This window comes from Arvicola amphibius, chromosome 3 (genome assembly GCF_903992535.2).
Source record: "Arvicola amphibius chromosome 3, mArvAmp1.2, whole genome shotgun sequence".
NCBI classification, from domain to species: domain Eukaryota; kingdom Metazoa; phylum Chordata; class Mammalia; order Rodentia; family Cricetidae; genus Arvicola; species Arvicola amphibius.
Window position 1 is genome coordinate 132443972 of NC_052049.1, and position 14080 is coordinate 132458051.

Below are 14080 nucleotides of genomic sequence, written 5' to 3' on the forward strand. Positions count from 1 at the left end.
CAGGCATGTATCACCAAGCTGGGTTTATGCAATGCAGGGAATCAAACCCAGAGCTTCATGTATGTTAGACAAGCACTCTACCAACTGAGCTACACCCACAGCCCCCTCACAAGTTACTGATGTCACCCTGTGATGACCCAGTCTCAGGATCACCCCAGGACTGGGCCAACCATCCAGCCCCGGAACTCTTCTGGAAAAACGCAGACCACTGTGACCCTGACACCTGAAAGAGTCTCGGTGGCCCTGACCACAGAAGTAGGTACACAATCAGGGGACTGAGCAAGCACCAACTTGAAGCCTGTTTGGGTAAGGTTAAATTAAGTCCCTGAACAATTCATAGCTGCTAAACGTAATCACAACCATTAAAATTCTTGAAGTTGTTCGTTCTTGCTTCCTTCCTTCTTCCCTTCCTCTCTTCCTCCTGGAGCTGGAGGAACAAATCACCAGCCACCTCTGTCCTCACATGCCTCTAATTAAGACCCAAGTGTTTGCTCTCAGGTTAACTTCTGCTGTCTCTCACCTCTCCCACTCCCCACCATTAAAACGGCCTGTGGAGCTTGGGCCGGGTTTTGCATTCATGCTTGTGTTTTAAAGCAGGCTTAATTAGGCACTTCACAGGGCATGCATCATCGGCCATCCCCTGCCCGCGGCGCGCTGAGACGGAAGGGAACTTTTTCTGCCCCACCAGTTTCATAAACTGATGCTCTGGGGGACGGGAAGACTTGGGAGGTTTTCTCCCCCTAGTCTGGGCCTCTGCAATGAGCAGTTTAGAGTTGTCCCTAGTAAAGGACAGGCCTGGCCAGGAGCTGAGAAGGCAAGGACCAGAAGGCCTGAAACCCTTTCATGTTCTGGTCACCCAACACAAGCCAGATCCGGCTCGGCTAGCCCCAGCCGGCCCAGAAGTCACCAGGAGCGGAGGTTTCCTGGTACAAGTCCCTCAGCATAGGCTCCAGCTAGCTAGAATTCCATCTCGTCCTGCAGGATTTTTTTTTTCCTTTTACCACATCGCTTGAAGAGCAGGAAAGATGAAACATTAACTAATTTGGCTCTTTTTTTTTTCATTTCCCACTTGCCAGATGCTGAGTTTTATTTTGGTTACTGGTCTCGTGATCAGAGAGCCACAGAAACAAACTAGTTTTGCCTGTGTGTGTGTGTGTGTGTGTGTGTGTGTGTGTGCGTGTGTGTGTGTGAAAATTCAAAGTAAAGGAAATAATCATCTTTAAAAATAGTTTTAAAAATAATTTTTATTTTATGCGTATTGGTGTTTTTCCTGCATGCATGTCTATATGAGGGCATCCGATCCCCTGGAACAGGAGCTACAGACAGCTGTAAGCTGCCATGTGGGTGCTGGAAACTAAACCCAGGTCCTCTAGAAGAGCAGCCAGTGCTCTTAACTGTTGAGCCATCTCTCCAGCCCCAACTTTTTGAGATACTGTACTATTTCTCAAGGCACAAAAAAATATTATCTGCTGGTAACAGTACTGAAAATAGAGACACAAGAATATTTAAAAAAAAAAAACTCTTCAGTGATAAAGATTTAAAATTTTGCAGTCTGTTTGCATGTTTGAGTGTATATGTGTGTGTGTGTGTGTGTGTGTGTGTGTGTGTGCGCACATTGTACGTGTGTATATACACCAGAAGTCAACTCTGGGTGCCATTCCTCACTTTGCTCTATGAGCAGGGTCTCCCAGGGGACTAGGTCACGAAGCAGGGTAGGCTGGCTGGTCAGCGAGTCCCAGGGAGAACTCCTGTCTGGGCCTCTTCAGGGATAGGACAGGCATACCTCCATATCTGGGGAATGAACTCATGTCCCAGCACTTTACTGACTGAGCCATCTTCCCCACCTTGAGTTTTCCTTTAATACCTACTGTCCCCAGTGCAGAATGCCTGGAGCCTCGGTGTTACTTCTCACATGAAGGATCCACACCAGGGCAAGGGCTGGGTCCTAATACTTTTGTGAAAAATTTGCATGCATAGGTGTGTGTCTCCATGTAGGTATGTGTACACTGGAGTTGGAATCACTGACAATTCTGAGCTACCTGATGTGGGGGGGGGGGGGGGGGGGTGCCGGGAACCAAACTGCTACATCTATATAGGTAGCATCCTGAATTTTCAGAAAGGGTAGGAAAGGCGAGTGACTTCAACTTTGTGAAGCCGCTCAGTACCTGTCACACCCTTGCCACGCCCTCAGATCTAGCCTTTCCACGGAAGCACTCAAAGGCAGCCTTCCTGTGATGGCTGCTATAGAAAAAATCTCTCTCTTAGATCTCTCCCAGTCTTGAACACCACCTCAAGCCATGGAGGGATCCTGGATGGGCTCTGGAGCCCCAGTTCGAGATGAGCCTCCAGCAACAGCTGGCAGTATTAGAGGTCACCATCCTTTTCTACAGAGAGCAACAATCTTCAGCCATGGAAGCCTCACACCATGCCCGGCTTGCTCAGCTCTGCACAGTAACAAAAAGGAACAGCCGTGGGCAACGTGGAGGAGAATGACCAGTCGCCCAGCTGCTTGCCTTCAGACCACCTACATTCTGTGCGCCTTCCATGTTTGGGGCAAGGTTCTTGCAACTCTGTTTCTTTTTTCCACATCCATTTAAAACAATAAGAAGAGAGCCAGCCACAGTGGTACATGTCTGTAATTCCAGCAAGCAGGAGGCTGAGGCAGAGGATGGAGAGTTTAAAACAAAGGCAGCCTAGACTCTATAAGGAGATCCTGTCTCAAACAATCAAATTAGTAAAAGCCATTCTTATCTCTTATGCTAAGATGGAGTTCTGTGAGCTCCAAAAAGGGTTGCGGTTGCTTTCTGGAACTCAGGTGTCCCACCTGTGAAGTAACGGGATACCTGCTAGCTTCTAAAAGGTCAGTCTCCAGGGCTTGTCTATTTTTTCCCAAGCTGACTGACAGTTCCTCTAGCAATAATCCTGTCACTGGTTATGAACTTTTGACTTTTTCTTTCTCTAATGGAGAGAGGCATCTTCTATAGGTATAACTGCCTTGACTCAGGAGATGCTGAGGCCGGCCTATCTATGGCAGGAAAATGGGGAAGCCATAGCCTGAGCTGCAGCTGCCCTGGGTTGGTGTCTCAGCCCTGCAGCTCCTCAGCTAGGAGTCTCCCTCTCCTCACTCAGCTGACTCCTCCTCATCTACCACAAGACCATGACCCCTCTAGCTCCCAAAGAAGTAAACAAAGCTCCCTGTGCACAAAGCACACAATCATCGCTTCTCAGCCACTGCCTCCAATACCCTTGAGGGACAGCCCTTGCTCCATTAGCCATGGATCAAACTCCTCAAGCAACTCTGGAGTGGATATATTTCTGACCTCACTGGGGATGAAGAGCTGAAAGGAACCTGGGGTGAGCCCCTGAGTCCATGACCCTGGAAAGTAACCTTCCAAGCCAGAGTTCACGTACTCCAGTAGAGGATGCTTCAACCATAAACTTAGTCTTTGTGGTCAGTTGGGAATGTTCTAGCACCCATACCATGCCAATGGACTTTGGAGGCCTGGGCCTAACAGTAACTGATGGTCACAAAGTTGCTGTGTTGGAACTCTTAAGGCTAGCTCACCTGCTACTGGAACACCACAGACTACAGCACTGCTCTAAGTCCACTGGGGAGAGCCCAGGACCTAGGGCATCTCTGTTTTTAAATACTTATTTAATTAGTAAGGGGTGTGTGTGTGCCCTTGAAGACCAGAAGAGGGCATTGGATTCCCTGGAGCTACAGGCAATTGGGAATGACCTAGTGTAGGTGCTGGGAATTGAACCCACATCCTCTGCAAGAGCAGCAAGTGCTCTCAGCCCATGAACCATTTCTCCAGCCCCTCCTCTGATTTTAAAACTGCATGAGTGCACCCAGATCATAAGCTGACACTTAGATCATATAGAAAACACATCTTGCCATTGCAGGGGACTTATCTAAAACGACATACCATCTCCACTAAGTTTTCTCGGAGACAGCTAGGGCACCTGTCTACCTGTCCAGGTGGGGGACAAGGACAGATACAACTCAACAAAGACACCATGCCCGGTCTGCCTGTCACACTCCCAGTTAACACACTGGTGGACGATAACCCAAGGATGGGAGAGGAAGGGAAGCAAAGAGACCCAGAAATTCCAACCCACCTCCAAAGAGCAGCTTAAGTCAGAACCCATTCATCTCCCACAGGCCCATGTTTAAGGGTCATATAGAGGTTAACGAGGAGCCTGGAATTTGAAGATGTAAATAGTCTCTCTCTACAGCATCCCAACCGTGGGAGTGTTTGTAAAACTTCGCCCTGTTTAAAAGCACCCAATTCAGCTCACCCCCTCCAGGGGAGGGCACACTTACCCAGTGGCTTGTACTGGTCACGAGGAGACAGCCGAGAATAGGGGGGGTGGCGGTGATTCTGGAAGACAGGATACAGCATGTCACACCTGGTGTTCCATGTGCTTTTAACTATGAGTTTCCTCAAATAATAACCTCTGACCCCAGGAAGTTTTCCATGCCTTCCACCATCTCTGCTGCTCCCTCGGGCTCTGCCCCTACTTGCGCCACCTATGTTTTGTGAGCTCCAAGAGTTCCCTCACCTCTCTAAGACGATTTCCTCAACTATAAAACAGGGGTGATAATCATAGACCTCTTGGTTTTGCCAGAAGGGCAAAGATAGCATATGCAAAATGCTTAGCACGGCTTTTGGTCACACTCCCATACACAGCATCTTTATTATCGTTACAACTAGGAAAACACCTGTGCAGCAGTCAGCGCCCGGGCTGCCAGATCATATACAGGAGGCTCAGCTCTGTTTGCATTTGGGCTAAACACCGAGTACGGGCTCTTGGTCTAAGCACAGGCCTTAGATAGCTGGGCTATACTTACACTGAAATTTTGTGTTGCTTGTTTGAAAGGAAAACTGAATGGACAATCCTAAATTTTTATTTGTTAAGCTCAACAAGCCAGCTCAGAGTTCAGAAGGCCCACACATGGAAACATGGCTGGGGAGGGAAAGGGGGGCAGGGAAGAGAGCTGGTTAGATAGACTTAGAATGGAAAGAAGCTGTTGCCAAGATTAAGGATCTGAGTTTGATCCTCAGAACCCACGTGGTAAAAGGGGAGGACAGACGGCCTCAAGTTGTCCTCTTATCTTCACATGTGTTTCATGCCACGCATGCGCCCCCACTACATACATGATAGCAAAAATAAATTTGAAAAATTATTTCATCCACAAGAGAACCACCATTCCTGGGTGTGGGGGTGACAGCAGGTTTACTGGGGCCCTGGATCCATTCCCGTTCTAAGCAGTTCCTTCCAGACCCCGGCCTCAGTCTCTCCTTTTGTCAAGGCCAGGGGTGGGTCCCAGTCTTGCAGCTCAGACTCCTGATTCCTGATTGTCTACGGTGTTTTCCTTTGGGCTGCCTTTCATTTGCCTAAAATACTCCTCCTTCAAAACATATACTTTGCCTTCAGAGGAATGTCTTAGGCTCTGCTTTACGGGGAAGTAACAATTTGCTAAACTAAGTAACAATCTGGGTGAATGAAATGACCCTCCATTTTCTGTAAATGAAACTGAACCCCATCAGATCGCAAGCTAAAACAAACTCCACAGTAATAAAGGGGTAATAACTATTATTAGGTGGGTATCAGGAATGACACAGGGTAATGAGTGTTTTCGCAATTATAATAAGGCACCATTAGTTTCAGGAGCATTAGCTATGTGCGTTCCATACACCCAAAGGAGGCTCCCTCTCCTGCCAACCTGTCCTCTGCAGCCAGAGTGGCTTCCCCAAAGTCAAGGCTGAGTCTAGAGCAGGGACTCTCTGTGGACGGAGGCCAGAGGTCAAACAGGGCAAAACCACTGGAGACCTGAACATTCATTCTGGGCCAGATACTTTGAAATTTCTGTATTGCTTCAAATTCTTTTTCTTTTTAAAGATTTACTTATTAATTTCATGTGCCTTGGTGTTTTGCCTGCATGCATGTCTGTGGGAGGCGGTCAAAAGCCCCAGGAACTGGAGTCACAGACACTTGTGAGCTGCCATGTGGTGCTGGGAATTGAATCTGGGCCCTTTGGAAGAGCAGTCAGTGCTCTTAACTGATGGGCCATCTCTCCAGCCCCATCTCTAATTCTTACAGACCTCAGGAACATGGTTAATCATGCTCATCAGACACCTGTTTCAATTTAATCTTTTCTCAGAGATTAAAAAATAAAAACAAGGTGGTATCCACGTTCCCATTTTGCAGATGGGCAAACTGACTGGCTCCTGCCACCAAAGACAATCATGGCAGAGCTGGGACTTGGCCTCAGGCCTGACTTTGGCCTCACTGCTCCAAGGGCCCCTCTGCACTCAGTGTTCATTTAATGTTTCCAGGCAAAGACAAAAGAGTGGGAGAAAGGATCTGAGAGTCAGAGGGACCTACCAATGACCTCAAACAGGACACAGGGAGGACGACCATACACTCTTGAGTAAGAGCTACTAGCATTCATCCTCAGCCCAGAGGCCAGACCTGAGAGAGGTCCAGCAGGCCAGCATGGAAAGGCCTGGAGCTCTGAGGGAGAGGGGACTGAGTCTGAGGAGTAGAAGTGACTCCCTGGGGAACAGGTGCCCACCCTGTTACAACCCCTGAAACCTAGGGCATGGCTAGACATCTGCCCTCACACCCGTCTTCAGCACAGAGGTAGTAGCTAGAGTGTGACAAGCAACTATTATCAATCCCAGCCTTCCCCATCCAACACCTTTCTCAGTTATTTTAAACAGTATCTCATATAGCCCAGACTGGCCCTGAATTCAGCATAAACCAAGAATGACCCTGAACGACTAATCCTCTTGTCTCTACCTCCTAAAGACACTGCAGGCATATCCCTGGCCATTCCCGGGGTCTCTTACAGGGACTCTGAAATGCTCATCCTGTCTTCCCTTATGAAGCACCCACTACCCACAGTCACACCTGGGTAGAGGTTCCTAGCATCGTCAGTGAGACAGAAAGAAAACAGATGTCAGGATTGCAGACATGCAGCCAGAGAAAGACAGCCAAGCTTCCGGAAGGGACTTAGTCTAACCACAGATCCTTCTAGAAAGTAAAAAGTATAAGACTTATAGTAACCAGCCCAGAATACAGAGTTCTAGCATGTCAAAGGTCAAAAAGGGTGAGAAGTTTGGCCAAACTCAACCCCCTTTTTATTTTTTCAATTTAACTTTTTATTTATTTTGGCTCTGAAACAAGGTCTCAATGTATAGCTCAAGCTAGCCTCAAACACATCACGCATCGACCTGCCTCTGCCTCCTGTGCACTGGGGTTGGGATTACAGGCTGACACCACCAAGGAAGCTCTCAACTCCTTTCTTATTAATGAGGCACCTCCTCCTATCCAGTCAGTAAAGGACCTGCCCACGGCCATGCTGGAAGGCAGGGACATAAGTCATCCCTGTCGCTGTTGGAAACCAACACCAGGTAATCTTAAATGGGGTGGTGGGGCGGACTCACAGATCACAGATCACAAGATTCACCCTTTTAAAGTATACAGTCTAGTTATTTGGGGCACATTCAAAGAGTTGCATGACCATCACCATGATCTAACCATAGGAGATCTTCAGCATTACAAAAACAAAAAAACAAATTAGCAGTCACTCATTAGCAGTCACTTCCTATATTTCCAACCCTAAACCCCAGGCAACCACTAATCTGCCCTTTGTCTCTATGGATTTGCCTAGTTTGGAAGTCTCATGTTCATGAAATCATACACTATATGGCCTTTTGTGTCTGTTTCTTTTGCTCAGCACAGTGTTCTCCAGGCCCATCCATGCCCTGGCATGTGTGAGCACTTCACCCTTTTTTACGGCTGGATGGTATTCCATTGTGCGGCTCCATCACACTTTGTCTCTCCATTCACCGCTAATGGACATTTGGGTTGGTTCCACATTTCGCTGTTATGAATGATGTGCTGTGAACAATACCAATTAATTCTTACCTGTCATTCCCTCTCCCCTCCTACACAGCTCCAGGATTTAGGAGAATGGACCCATAGGACACTTTTCAGGCAGGCTAGGTGAGCCCTCCACTGGGTAAGACACAGGATCAGAAAGAATCTTCAAGTTGACCCCTAGCTGTCCACCCATTGTCTAGAAAATATTCTAGCCCTTGTTAAGAATTATGCTGATTAGCCAGGCAATGGTGGCATGCACCTTTAATCCCAGCAACTGGGAGACAGAGGCAGGTAAATCTCAGTGTGATGGAGGCCAGCCTGGTCTACAGAAAGAGTTCCAGGACAGCTAGGGCTGTTACTCAGTGCAACCCTGTCTCGAAAAACCAAAGTAAATAAACAAGATTTATGTTGATTTGGAAATTTACACACTGTAAACTCTAACGGAGCCTTTCCAGTCTCTGCAGGATCCTCTGAGAGAACTAACTGGTCATGATCAAGAGAGAAAGATAAAGACATCAGAAACTCCAAGCCCCTCAGACCTCCAGCACCAAGGCATGGACTAGAAGAATCTCCTCTAACTTCCTCCAAAAATTGAGTAGTCAGCCAGGAGCCAACAGCGCAGCCCAGCCCCCCTCTGGTCAGCCCTCAGGGGCTACCTAGCCTTCTGGGATCTAAACCTTCATCTCCGGCCAGAAGGAAGCTCACAGCCTCTCTCGGAGCCTGGCGGGAGTTTCCATGTGACATTACTTTCCACCCATCTTTGTAGGGCAGCTCTGCTTTCGGACAAGCCCACATGCTTGCCTGGGCCTCCGACTTTTTTCCCCTCCCAAGAAATGACAGGCAGGCGGGCGTGGAGGGGGCCTTCTGGGTGCCTGTTTCTTCTTCCCTCAGAACCTAAAGGCTCCAACCCCAAGCCTCAGGATCAGGAGGACAGAAAAGGAGCTCCTGGCGCTTTAAGGCCGAAGGAGCCTAACTGCCCAGATTCCCCCAGCAGCCAGATAAACAGCACAGCCGGCTGGCGCCAGCAAGAGGCAAACTGGGCATTATCACTGCTTCCTCACCTCCAAGAGAGGAGCGGGGAGCCGACAGACAGGCCGAGGGGCCGCGAGGGGGCGGGGTGGGGCCGGGAAGCCCAACTTGAAATTGATCTCATTTCAAAGGGATAATGCCAGGCCAAATAAAAGGAAAAACTTTCTGGCCCATTCTAATTCCTCCAGGCCTGGCCTGGGAACCCTGTGTTTTCCTAGGCAGCCTCCTCCAGCCCTTTAGAAGTTCTCTCTCTCTTTCCCGGGCACAATTTGGATAATAGTAATTTACTGAATATAATTACAGAAAGAAAAAAAAAGTAGGGAAGCAAAGAGCAGGAGATTCATTCCAGAGTTAATGGATACTTGCAGGAGAAAGGAACTCTATAAACAGGTCAGAGCTGTGATTAAGGTATTTCTCCACATTTCCGTCCACATAGGCACCCACCAAGCTTCAGCGCTGGCTTTAGCCCTAAACAGAAAGGCCCAGGAAAGACAGCTTCCAGAGGCCCCAGACTGTCACGCACTGAGCCTGGTACTCGGGGCAAGGCCTCTGTGCAGGACACCAGTTTCTAAGACAAAACCCAGGGGGCCTAGAACCTGCCTGGAACCTCTTCACCTCAGTTCTGGCTAACCCAGAACTTTACAGATGGGAGGAGGCCAGGGCCATCAACTTCCCAGGCTCAGAACAGAAGGGGGACCATACTTCCCACGTGTCTTCACACTGGGAATCCTTGAGGGTGGAGGCCGGGCGCGAATGACTGGTGCTGGGTGTTCCCATGCACTTTACTCTAGTTGTGTGCGCGAACAGACAGTCTGTCTGTCTGCCTGCCTGCTTGCCCCATGCCCCAGCCCTCTTCATGAGCTGGAAAGTTGGGAGGAGCGGTCTCCTTATCAGGACGCGCTCGGCTGAACCCCTGCTATGTGCCCGCCCATTTCGAGGAGCCAGGCTGGCGGCCAGCCCCGGGGGCGGGGTACGCAGCAAAGGGCTTCCCCGGTCCCCAGTCTCAGGGAAGGCAAGAGGGTCAACCGGGCTTACTGGAAACTTTTGCTTCTTTCCCACAACCACAGTCCTCAAAGGTGTCCCCAGCTGGATGACTAGAGCCCTCCCTAGGTTCGGGTTAGCAGAGGCAGGGAACAGATTCATCTTGCATGCCCCCACATCCCCGCCCAGGGGAAGGTACCTCATAGGGGAAGTGGGGAGTTAGGTTCCAATACTTAGTACAGTTGAAAATGTCTCTAGAGCCTTCCCACAAGTCCACACTCATCCAAGGTCACTGTACAGAGCCTAGGTCCCGATTCTATAGTTCATCAGGCCCCTTTCAACTTCCCTCTGACCAAGCAGGGCCAATTCTTAGGGCAAAGAGTAGGAACTAAGTGGGGTTCGATCCTAAGGCCTCTAGCTTTTTGCTCCTCCTTATCCGGTCCACCCACCTGAGCAAGCCCTCCTTAGGTCCACCCCCTCCTCTGAGGCTGCTCCAGGTTAAAGGCGTGGCACTCCCAGAGGTGATCCAGTTACAGGCACACCCACAGCCCTCCCGGTGGCTCAGACCACTGACCTAGCCCCACCCCCTCACCTCCTTCCCACTTCTTCCCACCTCCCAGGAGGATTTCTTGACAGCATGAATCTCTCTCTCTCTCTCTCTCTCTCTCTCTCTCTCCCCTCTTCTCCCCGCTCTCCCCCCCCCACACACACAAAGTACCTGATCCAGTGTAAATGCTCAGCAAACTTGTTAATACTTCGATTTAGCCACAGGGGGAAGAAATCCATTAGGTAGGGCCTTAAGGAAGAGTATAGTGAGCCCCACCATCCATCTCCTACCAGAAGAGGCAATACAAGCACAAATGGGGTCCTTCCCCCAGAGACAGAAACTGCAGTTTCCTCCAGGGGAAGCTGTCAGTGAGCCTCCAGGCACAGAAAGTCAGGGACTACCCAAAGTCTCTACACTGAGCCTGGAAGGACAGACCATGAGGGACACAAGTCAGGAAGTACAATAACAGGAGGGCCACATTCTTTCTCTTCATGCCATTAGGCGCTCATCTATACACAGGTGAGAAGCCAAGCTTCCTGAACTCATGTTTTCTTTCCACATTGAGTCAGGAAGACTTGAGAACTGACCAGAGCCTGTAACTACCTGTCCCATTCTCCCCAGCAAAAACTCCGATGCCTCAAATGTGTTCAACTACACCTAAAATGAGTGTTTCTCATGGTACAAAAAACGTGTGTGTGTGTGTGTGTGTGTGTGTGTGTGTGTGTGTGTGTGTCTGTATGTAAGCTCTGGGCCCATCAGGGGCCTTCATCTGTCCTCACCTCTGCTTCTGCACCTGAGCCTGCCTAGGTAAGCAAGGGTGTGTGTCTAAGATCCCAGGAGAACAAAGGGGCTAGTAACAAAAGAGCTAGAAGCCTCTGACTCAGATGCCTTAGGACCCTCAACTCTAGAGGGAAGCTGAAGGCAAGAATTATAAGAGCTATAACGATGAAGGAGCCTGGCGTTCCACCCCCAAAGGATGTTGGAAACAAGAGAGACTGCCCTGCAGAATCTGGGCTCAGAGCATAGAAACGGACAAGTAAAACATTTTGCAAACACTTTTGACGCTAGGCACGATTTGCGCAAACAATTTCACAGTCATATCTACCTAGTGCAGAAAAGCACAGACGGGGTATGGGAACACGCACACAAATGCTAGAAGCTGGCAACCAACTAGGATGAATCCCTAAACGGGAGATATCGCCTACTCCTTTGGCCACTCCATGGTTTGCTATCCCGTTTCACAAAGCTGCAATCTACTTTAAGTCCCAGAAGCTGGATATAGAAAACCCGAACATGCCCCTTTCTAAATTTGCTGGTGCCACAAGTGAAGTTACCATTTGAAGTTGCAGACACCTACCCCTCAGCTTTCCTCAACCCACTGCAGGCTCCCAGTACCAGGGAGTATCCCGAGAGCATCCACAAAGAGGTGGCCACAGAAAAGGATCAGAAGATGAAGGCGTAGGTCGAGGCGACCCCGTGCGCGCGCGCTCACCTGGCCCGCAGAGCCGGCTGAAGTGGTAGGGGTTGCAACACACCGTGGGCCCGTCTGCGGCGGCGGCGAAGCTGTGGCAGCCGCACAGGGGTTTCAGCTCCACTGCGTGCTGCAGGTCTGGCCAGCGAAAGAGGCGGCCGAGCAGCAGCTGCGGTGGCGCGGGCTGGCCGCCCAGATGGAGATCCGCGCGCGGCACCAGCACACAACCGCCCGGCACGCCGCCGCGGGACTCCACCGCCTCCAGCAGTGTGTCCAGCGAACGCTCCTTGAGTCGCTTGAGCAGCGAGTACGTGACCGTCTTGAGCTCCTGCTCCAGAAGCAGCAGCCTCGAGCGGGCTTCACGACTCCGAGGCCCGCCACCCTCCTCAGGCTCCAGAGACTGCCCGGCTTGGGGATCGCCGGCGTCCCGGGGCGCGCCCGCAGCGTCCCTCTCGGAGAAGAGACAGCAAGTCACCGTCTCGCAGTCACTCTCAGGCAGCCAGCTCGGGCCTCCAGGCTCCGCCACATCCAGCAGGGAGCCCTCAGCTCCGACCCCCGGCTCCGATACCGGCCTCGGGGGACCCCCAGTGCGCCGGCGCCTGCCCGCGATCGGGGCGCCTCGCGGTCCCACCGCGTCCCGGGGCCGCCGCGGGGCTACCGAGCGGACTTCAGAGCGGCCGCAGCCTCCGCCCTCTCGTGCCCGCGGGGCAGGCTCAGCTCGGCTGCCCAGGCTCCCATCCTCGTCGCCACCACCGCCGCCGCCGCCGCTGCCTTCCTCCCGATCAGGGACCACACGACTTCGCCAAAGTCGCCGCACCAGCCCCGAGCGTTTAGACCTGAACATACGATATCCTTTGGCGCCTGGGGTGGTGGGAGGGGAGGCGGTCTCCGGTTACTAGGGGTCCGTTCCCTCAACGAGGCGCCGGCTGCGCGGGCCGCAGCCCCACATGAAGCTCTGCCGCGGGGCGCCGTGCAGACCGCGCACAGCCTGTCGTCGAAGGGGCACCGCAGGGCTGCAACATGAGGGAGCTCGCGCCGGGCCGGGCCGGGCCGGGAACACGCGCGCGCCGAGCCGCAGTCCGCGCGGGACCAGCGGGCTACATGGACCGCGGTGGGCCGGGACTGCTCAACTCCAGCCGCCCTGGAGCCTTAGGGGAGTCGCGGGCGAAGCGATGCTAGAAACACCCCGCATGGGCCGGCGAGCCTTCAAAAGTTGCGCGGCTGGTACACGAGCACAAAGCGCTTGCGTCGTACCCCCAAATGTGTCTGCACAACTCTGCCTTCAAGAGCCAAGTGCTGCGCTGCATGGGCTTTCCCTGCAGGATCCGAAACTCAGGCTTGTGGATAACTCCCAGATCCCTGCAATGAAATAAAGTAAAATAAAAATAAAAGCAAAGCAAGAAAAAGATCCCAAACAAAACCCCAAATGCTTGGATTTGCACGCACGAAAAGCAACTCCGTCTCAGGTCCCGGGCGCTCGGTGCACTTGGGGCAAATCTCTCCTGAACGCGAGTGTCAACACATGAGTGGAAGCCGTAAAAAAAAAAAAAAATCCCAAGAGCTGCTAGGAATCCTTAATTAAAAATGCAATCCACCGAGGCAGAGGTCGAAGCCCGCCCCACGCTGCGCTGGGTCGCTCCGGGCGCCGCGGCTGCCGAGGTCGCCCCCCTCCCCCTCCACCAAAGTGCCTCCCGGTGGCCCCGCGGTCCCAGCGAGGTTTGGCGAGGCAGCGCCCGGCGGCTCTTTCTCTGGGCTCGGCTCCCTCGCTCGCTCCCCCGCTCGGCGCCCTCTCTCTTTTTTGTTCTCCTCAAACGCACACTGAGGGCCCCCGGAGGAGCGCCGCGGAGTCATTGGCTGCCTCCCATCATATGCCAGTCTAGACACTTTGGCGGCTCCGCGGCGCTGATTGTTGCGCAAACAAGGTTTCAAGTTTCTTAACTCTTAAAGGAGAACACGTCCCATTGCTGAGCCCGAGGCTCCGAGGGGGCTGGTTCCCGGGGCGGGACAAACCCGGGCCCCCGCCCCTCTCCCGCCCTAGCACCCCCGCCCCGAGGCTTACAGCGCCCGCGACTCGCTCTCTAGCTCACGTCGCGCCTTGGGCATGGATACGAGCGATCCCGCACACGCGCAAGCAAACACACACACACACCCTGCTA

At 51.9% G+C, this 14080-nt stretch overlaps 1 protein-coding gene across 1 annotated transcript in view; it reads right to left on the reverse strand.

Moving 5' to 3' along the window:
• Smad6 (SMAD family member 6) overlaps positions 1-13803 on the reverse strand; it is a 73138-nt gene extending 59335 nt beyond the window's left edge. Inside the window, 4 exon segments of the mRNA XM_038322894.1 lie at positions 4328-4373; positions 4375-4385; positions 11946-13283; positions 13371-13803. Coding sequence (XP_038178822.1) covers positions 4328-4373; positions 4375-4385; positions 11946-12768 — 880 coding nt within the window. The 5' untranslated portion in view covers positions 12769-13283; positions 13371-13803.
• Between the last annotated feature and the right edge of the window lie 277 nt (positions 13804-14080).